Genomic DNA, 9408 nt, shown 5'->3' on the forward strand with positions numbered 1-9408 from the left:
TGACATCTGTGGTTGATTGTTACATTGATGGCCACTGCAAGCCTCTGAGGCATCAACAAAAGGATCCACTGCAAGCAGAGACTAGATATGCGTATGCTGACCGGGGCCTGGCCTCATGGAAGGCCACTGGTGCCGCCAAGGACACTCGTCTGGCCTTCTAGAAAATAAAAGAGCCTATGAAGAGAGGGTTCGAGGCATCCAGTGGTTCCCTCCAGCTGCATGAGCGAGTGCTAACAATATCAACAGAAGAACCTCCCAACCCATCCACGGAACCCTGAGAAACAATATTTAAGCCACTGAATTTTAATTCGATACAGAGCAACAGCTCTTAGTCTATATTTAAATTCCTCTGGTGGTTAAAATAATGTCCTTTATAGCTTCTTATCACTTTTTTGATCCAGATCCACTCAAGACTTACACATGGAATTTAGCCATCATGTTTCTTTACTGCCTTTTTATTTATACCTGTCCCCTGTCCTAGCTGTTTTTCTCTTTAATGATATTGACTTTTTTATTAAAGAATCTAGGCCTGTTGTCTTATAAAATAGTCTATAATCTTGATTTGTCTGATCATTTCCTTGTGAATAACTGCAGTTTAGATGTTTTTGTCAGAATACAATAGTTAATGTGGTAGACTTCCCATTATATTATATCAAGAGAGATGCTGAGTTTGATAATTTTATTAAGGTGTTTCCTACCAGACTTATACATTATTAAAAAAATATTTTGAAAGTTTGTAAATATCCTGTTCCCCAACTAACTTTTACCCATTGGCTATAGCACCCAGTGATGACCCCTGCTGAATAAATTATATCAGTGACTGCAAAAAGGTGATTTTGTAATTCTATCATTAATTGTATATTTTTTACCCAGTATTCTTCTGTGAAAATGAACTTTTCCTGCTTCCTCCCTTCCCTCTTTTTCTATGGACTTAGGAACTTGTTGTTGTTGTTGTTGTTCAACGTATCAAAATCTATTGTAAATGTCATTGTTCTTAATACTTCAGTTCCTCAAAGTTGGCCAGCTGGGAAGGCCCCTCAATGTGCACTTCTTAGCTTTCTGGTACATTAACTCGCCCTGTATTTCTCCCATCCAAACCATTATCAATCCTTTCTTCAAAGAGATTCGTTCCTTTTACTGGGAAATGACATTTAGAAACCAAGAATTGTCTAATTCTCTTGCATACTGGAGAAATCATTTTACTTATCTGTATTTTTCATTTGTAATTTATTTCCCACACTTTTTTCCTATCTAAGGAAAGGTCATGTGTTAGACCTTTTTAAATATCATGGTTTTAATGAGGCTGTTATATTTAGACATGCAATTTGCTTGAGAATATTGTAGGGGAGGGGCTGGGGCTAGTAAATTATAGCTTTAATTCCAGCAATCACTTTCAGAATTTTTTAGGTCTACTGTGTTCCTGTCCCAGTGAGTTACCTCCTTTCATCTTCCATTGTTTCCTGTTTGGAGGGAGAAGACGCCCCCAGCAACAGATGGACATGGCTCAAAGGGAAAGCGTGTAGCTCATAGCTGTTCATCTGATTATTAATCTCTAGTTCCTCCAACTTCATTCAGCAGCCTACTTCTCTGGATTAAGAGTCTAGATCAGACAAAATAAAGAGGACACCTGTGCACTTTTCCGTGCTCTTCTGCGGCAAAGAAGAGGCCCCACAGATGCATTTCCAGCTTTCTCTGTGGCTACCCTCACTCTATTTCTCGGTCTTTCTAATAAAGGATCTGGGTAGAAGCCACAGGATAACTTCTACATGGCTTCACCTAGCACAGCTTATATGTTAGTTAAGTCTCTCTTGATTTCAAGGGAAAAAGCCCAACACAAACCAGCTTGAGATAAATAGAAATTTATTCATTTATATAAATGGGGAGAGAATAAATAGAATGATATTCAGGCATGACTCCGTTCAGAATCGGTGGGTCCTCTGTCTCTCTCCCTCCTCCCATCTTGTTCCTGTCTCCTCTGCTCCCCTAAGTTTTCTATGACTCGCTTTCAGCCCTACATATCCTTGCTTACTTTTATTTTCCTTATTCTTATAAAGGCTATCTCCACATGGTAGTGAGACTTCACAAGCAGCTCCAGCTACCTACCATTCTAGCTCCAACATCTCTTAAGAAAAGCACCTTCTACATCAGCTAGAAACTGAAGAGTCCCAAAAGAGAACGTCAGCCCCATGCTTGCCCTTGGAGCAATCACTAGACTGGGGGAATGGGATACCAAGAATGGGTGGACTGTTAATTTCCACATGAGGAGGGAGGAATCTGTGAGTGGCACTCCCAATAGAACACGAACGAAGAGAGAAAAAGACCACTTCATGAAAGAGGGAAGAGGCACATCAAACAAAAATATCATGTACCCACTACAGCTCAGCTTTTATAACAGCAGCACCTCTGGCCCAGAAGATATGAGGCAAGACATTTTGGTATCGTTATCGCTATATCAAATGTTGCAGCATCCGCTAATCCAACATATCGGTGGCTCTTCATGTAGCTTCATGGCATTAGAGACTGACCATGAGAGAGAGCTGGAATAGAAAAAGAAATGGAAAGCTCTGAAAACCGTATCATTCCGTTTAGACTAAGTCACGCTGCCTCTCCAAACAATCCCAGAACCACAGTGGCTCACTCAGCAGGGTCTTTGTCTTGCTCTGAGCTCTGGGGTTCCACATCATCTTCATTCCAGGACCAAGGCTTAAGCAGCAGCTTCTATCTGAAACCTTCTGTTCTCCTGGAAGAGAGAAAAGGGAGAAAGCAGAACCACGTGATGGTGCTTAAAACTTCCGAAGTGACACCATTATTTCCACTCACATTCACCTTTCCCAGGTCAGTGTCCTGGCCAACCCTGATATCAACAGGGCAAAAAGTATACTCATTCAGCAGAGACAGCTGAGTAGAGAAATGCCTGGTAGAAAGTGGTTCAGTAGAGAGAGGCAGCAATTATTTTCTCAGTAATACAATTGACCACAATAATTAGAAGGACAAAGAGAACTGTCTTTTTGAGGAAATGTAAGCTATCTCTGAAGACTCCTAGGACTAATGTGTCAGTAAATTGTAAGGGGATATCATGGCTAGAGTTTCTCTGAAATACCATCCATTGGACCCAAAGAGATATTGTTTATATGCTTGGCCTAGGGAAATATCGAATATACTGAGCTAAGCAAATGTAAAAGGAAGAAGGAGAAGCTGTATATATCCTCCCTATTTCAGGAAAGAATGACCTATGCTTAGGGTGGCCATATTATTTAACCACATAAATTGGGATACTTTGGAGAATAAAAGGGGGAATTTTTGATACTTTACATTGGGCCAACTAGCAAGCCTTAGCAAGTCAGGACCTATAATCACTCTACTTTTATCCCATGATTGCCATAGATTGTAATAATAAATTTTTGTATGTTCTAATTTATTTATTCCCAGACATGGGTCCCCTCATCGGACTCATCAAAATTTTAAAGAGCACTGTTAAAAGTACAGCTTCCTGAGCCTTATCTATAGAATTTAAATCTCCACATCTGGGTGAATGTGGCTGAATGTGATAACGTCGAAGTATCCCATCACTTCCACTTCTGGCCTCTCCTGTAGAAATATTCTACTTCCTACTCTTCTGGCATGAAGTTTAGCCATGTGACCTGCATTGGCCAATGAAATGTAATTGGAGTGAAGCTCTGTCAGAGCAGAAGCTTTAAGGCCATTAATGCTTTCACCTTCTCTTTTTTCCTAGGCCAGAAAGATCAGCAATGTTCCATATGGGGCTCCTTTTTCACCCTCGGTCCGCAAAGTGAAGAGGACATGGATCATAGCTACAGCCAGCCTAGAAGGGACTCGCCACATGAAGAAATAAATCTTTTTTGTAAGGAACTATGATTTGGGGTGCATTTGTTTCCACAGCATAACCTAGCAGGATATGTCTGTATCTCACTTGAAAACCCTAATCAGATTAATTATTCATGCTCCATTAATTTTATTCATTGTTCAGTTCTATTTTTTAACTTAAGCATCTCACACAGGACAAAGTACAGATGATGTGTCCAATTGTTATTGACTGTTTTCATTTGATTAGTTGTATTTATAGTACTATTAGATTCCCTACCATTAATTTATCCTAAATAGTTTTGAGGTACTCTTGCATTTTTTTCTGAAAGAAGGAACACATGTACACTGTAGACAACTCGAAAGTAGAGAGTATAAAAAAATCACACACATGCACAAACAGTGAATCATGGAACACTTCATCTAAAACTAATGATGTAATGTATGGGGATTAACATAAGAATAAAAAAAAAGAAATATAAAAAAAATAAATAAATAAAAAATCACACACTATCCCATAAAACTTAGATTAACTACTTTGATATTTTAATTAATTTTCAAGCACTTCCCAAGGATATTTTAGTTATTTGAGCATACTATACAGTATTAAATATAATTTTCTCATTTATTTCTACAAAAATATTTCCTACATTGTCAAATATGCTACAAAAACATTTTAATGAATATACAGTTTTCCAATATGTCAAAGTCATAACTGAGCTAACCCTCTCCCAATTGGTTGTTTCCAATTATTACTAGAATTAATACTGTTGTGAGCACCTTTGTACTGAATCTTGTAAGCATCTCTATTTCCTTATATGAAAGTCTGGGAAGGCGAATTACAGGGCCAAAGAGTATAAACAATTTTAAGACTTTTAATATGTATTGCCAAATTGTTTTAAAGAAAAGTTCTACTAAAAATATATACCCACGTGCATTTGCCCCACTGCACACTTACCAGCATTTTACCTGATAATTATTTTAATCTTTCCAGTCATATAATCAAAACTAGGCTCATTGTTGCAATTTCCATTTCTAATAAACTTGAACATTTTCTTATGTTTGTTAGCCATTTGTCTCTTCATATGCTTTCTGTTTCTGTAATCTTAATGTAATTGGTCCACAGAGAGTTTTATTCAAGGTCCCTATCAACTTGCGAGTGAACTTTCAGAATACATCTCATTCGTAAGTTAGAAGCTATTTATGTTAGCTACATGTTAGAATGGAACAAGAAAGATAACACACTACCAAACTCTCTATCAGCACTATCCAATAGAACTTCCTGCAAAGTTAGAAATGTTCTGTATCTGCACCATCCAGTATGGTAGCCACTAGCCACATGTGACTATTGAGCCCCTGAAATGTGGTTAGTGTGACTAAGGGACTGAATTTTTCAATTTTATTTTATTTCAATTAATATAAATTTTAATTTTAATAGCCACATGTGGTTAATGATTATCATATTTGACATCACAGCTCTAAACAATTTACCCATCTCAGGGAATGGGTCAGCTTAGGCTTCATACTTGACCTACTAAATCCATAAGCAAGAGGGAAAAAAAACAAGATCAAGGGGCAAAGTGCATAGTGTGAGGCAAGCTCAGTATATATAGTTATATACTCAATGCATTTCTGTAGGGTTTTCTTTTTTTTTAATTTTAATTCAAGTTAGTTAACATATAGTGCAGCATGGGTTTCAGGAGTGATTCAGTGATTCATCACCCACACACAACACCCAGTGCTCTCTGTAATGCCCATCACCCATACAGCCCATCCCCCACCCACCTCCCCTCCAGCAGCCCTCAGTTTGTTCTCTATGGTTAAGAGTCTCTTATGGTTGGTCTCCCTTCCTGTTTGTATCCTATTTTATTTTTCCTTCCCTTCCCCTATGTTTGTCAGTTTTGTTTTTTTAAATTCCACCTATGAGTGAAATAGTATGATATTTGTCTTTCTGACTACCTTATTTCACTTAGCATTAAACTCTCTAGTTCCATCCAGGTTGTTGCAAATGGCAAGATTTCATTCTTTTTCATGGCTGAGTAATCCATTGTATATATATACCACCTCTTCTTTATCCATTCATCAGTCAATGGACATTTGGGCTCTTTTCATAATTGATAATTCTGCTATAAACATTGGGGTGCATGTGCCCGTGGGTTTTTCAGTTAAAGTGGTCATGCTACCCTTGCATATTCAGCTTACCATATTTCCCATGTACCAGTCTGTGTCCCAGATGCTTTCACATATTAACACGTATCCTCACAATAAGCCTATAATATAGCTACTATCAACTTTTCCTCCATTTTACAGGTTAAACAACTGAGTCACAAAGAGGTCAGCTTGCCTAGGAACATAGAGCTAACAAGTGCCAGAACCAGGGTTCAAGCGCAGCTAGTCTGGCTCCAGAAGCCATGCTTGTAGTCCATCCACTCACTAATATTGCCTGCTGGTATATAATCACCAGGGGAACATAGTATGTATTGTACTTAATGAAATCAGGTATGCTATTGCCTGAAATGCCTCTAACAAGAGGTAAACCTTTTCTCTCACAACTTAGCGTTAATAGGCTCACAATCAAATCCCTGCCTAAAAAACAAGAATTGTTTGTGAATGAAAAAACTCACTACAAGAAAGGCAGTCAACCCATACATGAATCGAACTAGCTCTCAAATCATGTCAAGTATTCGCCTTCACAGAAGACAAATCTAAAAGACTTCACAGTTGGGCCAAAGAATGGCCTTGTTTAACTTCTACTGGGTGAGCCAAAAAGAAGCCGAGCTTTGGCTATTTGTCCTTCTCAGGAATTCTGCTCTACAAGCTTTACGAAATTTGTATTTCTTAATCATTTAAAAGCTTTGCCCTCGAGGGATTGTTTCATTAAAGTTATGTCCTTTCTCATGTGAAACATGTGTTTAATGATTAGAATAACGTATCAACGGACTTTTTTAATCTGTCATTTTCCAAAGCACAAAATTAATCTACCTTAAAGTGGCTCAACAGGAAGCCAATCACAAAGGGAATCAAAGTTTTCGAATGGAGATTAAACTTCTGTGAGTGGAAAAATGATTTGAAGAGAGGTCTACCTTTCTTTAATATATAATTCGAAAAGCGGTACCAGCAACATTTTAAAATTTAAAAGATTTCGAGCACTGGGGTGGCTCAGTCGTGAGAGCGTCTGTCTTCGGCTCAGGTCGTGATCCTGGAGTCCCGGGATCGATTCCCACGTCGGACTCCCTGTTCAGCGGGGAGTCAGCTTCTCCCCCTGCCTCTGCAGCTCCCCCTGCTTGTGCTCGCTCTCTGTCAAATAAGTAAACTTAAAAAAAAATCTTTAAAAAAAAATTTTTTTTAATTAAAAGATTTGAAAAAAAAAGAGTACAGTGTCAGAGGAAATTAATATAATTGATTTGCAAACAGCTTGCTTCACTGTGATCACACCTATTCCTTCAGGAGCTGGGCTGCCTATGCCGTCCGCCTATGCAAACTGCTAGGCAGAGCTCTAAAATAGTGCATGCTGTGATGATGTTCCAACTTCTACTCGATGGAACAGGTAGCTGATGAGGGACAACTAATGAGAATGCAAATGATTCTTGGCCCACTTGGACTTAGAATGTTGCTTCAACAAGGTACCAAACCCTACTAGTCTCCTAAATGTGGACAAGTTACAGTTGAGGTTTTGCTTGAACTCTGGAAGCAGAGCTTTGTATTAGAACTTTATATTAGAATTTGTATTAGATTTAATGCAAAGCATCGTGCAGATACTCATGTTCAAGACTATGAACATAACTATAATTTTCAGTACTAGCTAATAGGAAGAACGTACAGCTTGATGCCAGAGAGGTAAAAGTTAAAATCCCAATCCTGCCACCTGGATAATTTAATGTGGTACCAGATAATTTAATTAACTTCTCCAAGCCTTGGTTTCTTTATCGATTATGAAGACCCGCTATTCGCCAGACTGCTGAAGAGCACAGAAGTGGGAATGGCAAAGTTCCCGAGATTTGTCACAACAAAAGGCAGAGGATGAATGCTTAAACTGGGAGCCTGGAACACTAGGTGATATCAGCAGTCATTAGAACCAAGCTGAATTCAGAAAAAGACCAAACTCCAAATTGGTTTAACCAGGTTGCAAGGGACAAAGCAAACAGCAACAACAGCTAGGATGATGAAGTAGTGTCAGATGCATGTCAAAGTCACAATAGAAGAAACATAATGTACCTGTCAGAACTCCAAATAATTTTTTTTTTCTGACTGCCTTGTGCCAGATTCCACATCCTGGACTTTTTAAAGGGTCTGAGAACCATTTCTGACAATCTGAAACTCAGTTTTCACAATATAAAATAAAAATTTTAAACATCAGCCCTGCCTGGCACTTGGTTATTTGGAGGAACAAGGGAAATAAGGCAAATGAAAGCATTATCATGTAAACTAATGTGCTAGAACATTAAGTGCTCATTATTATGGTTCTCATTGCTCTAATCAAGTATACTTAAGAGAAAGGCTTTGCTTACAACATTATCCTAGAAAATATAAATGCAAGTAGCAGTCAAATTAATAGTTATTCTGAGTATCCTTGCTGCATAAGTTAAACAGGATTAAGACATGAAATCATGCACTTGTGTTTATATTGTTTAGGATTTTTATATATTCTATTTCCTCTGATGGATATTTACTTTTATTTGTTTGTTTCATAATACATAGCAACTGAGCTTTCCTTATACTACATCAAAGGTCAACAATCATGTATGACAAAGTTGAACATGGAATAATCATTTGTAGTGACCTACCTGCCTATTGCTTCTAGATACCTCAGTACTGCTTATGAAAGGGTACACGATGTAATGACTGATAAGAATAGGCTCTGATACTTTATAGACCTCGTTAAACTCCAGTCTTGCCGCTTATCATCTGAGTACATTGTAGCATATTATAGCTTTTGAGCTTCAGTTTCTTCTTCATTTGTAAAATGGGGAAAATCATCCCTACCGAAGTTCAAAGAATGAATGAAATACTAGAAAGAGGGTGTCATCAGGTCAATGCTCATGAGCTGCCCCACCTTGTAGGTGTCCACAAATGGCATTGGTCTCAGTGATCCTACAACAGTTGCATTCTGGATTTCAGTCCTGAAAGTGCAGAAACTAAAAGTCGTAGGGACCTTAGACAGACTGGCCTCAGCAATTCTGAGTTAACCTATCAACACAGAAGAAACTAGTATACACAGTTGTATATTGGTTTTAATGAAAGCCTCTGCCATGTGACCCTTCTGTGGCATCCTGTCCCTGGAAGTGCGCTACACAGAAAGCCAGCTGAACAGAAAGGTTCTTTTGAGTGAGGAATCAGATGAGGAAAGTGGGTTATTTGATTTGGGCATACAACATAACTGGCGTATCTTTCTCCACCATGTGTCTATGAAAGGGATCGAACATACCACCCCCAAAATGCCACTTGGGTATATTATTTTGAGCCTAAGGCAACTGAAGAAAAGCAGATGCAGAAAAGGCTCTCTGATCTCCCCTTTCTACCTAAAAAGTGGGGCCTACATTTCCTGTGAAAAATATTTCCTCTCCCAGAAGAGGATATTCTTATCAA

The 9408-nt window shown here is 38.4% G+C and overlaps 1 protein-coding gene across 5 annotated transcripts in view; it reads left to right on the forward strand.

Moving 5' to 3' along the window:
• The window catches only part of TMEM144 (transmembrane protein 144), a 57028-nt gene extending 52147 nt beyond the window's left edge, over positions 1 to 4881 (forward strand). For 3 of the 5 annotated variants that reach the window (XM_064585210.1, XM_064585212.1, XM_064585214.1), the window contains exon 13: positions 3734 to 4881. In XM_064585210.1, coding sequence (XP_064441280.1) covers positions 3734 to 3853 — 120 coding nt within the window. In that variant the 3' untranslated portion in view covers positions 3854 to 4881. Of the gene's footprint in view, positions 1 to 780; positions 831 to 2054; positions 2836 to 3733 lie in introns of all 5 variants that reach the window. The other 2 variants (XR_010409599.1, XR_010409600.1) reach the window with 2 other exon arrangements.
• Positions 4882 to 9408: the final 4527 nt, after the last annotated feature.

The sequence above is a fragment of the Mirounga angustirostris genome, unplaced genomic scaffold (genome assembly GCF_029215605.1).
Source record: "Mirounga angustirostris isolate CCGP_5_RB_7025 unplaced genomic scaffold, mMirAng1.0.hap1 SCAF_2, whole genome shotgun sequence".
Classification (NCBI taxonomy): domain Eukaryota; kingdom Metazoa; phylum Chordata; class Mammalia; order Carnivora; family Phocidae; genus Mirounga; species Mirounga angustirostris.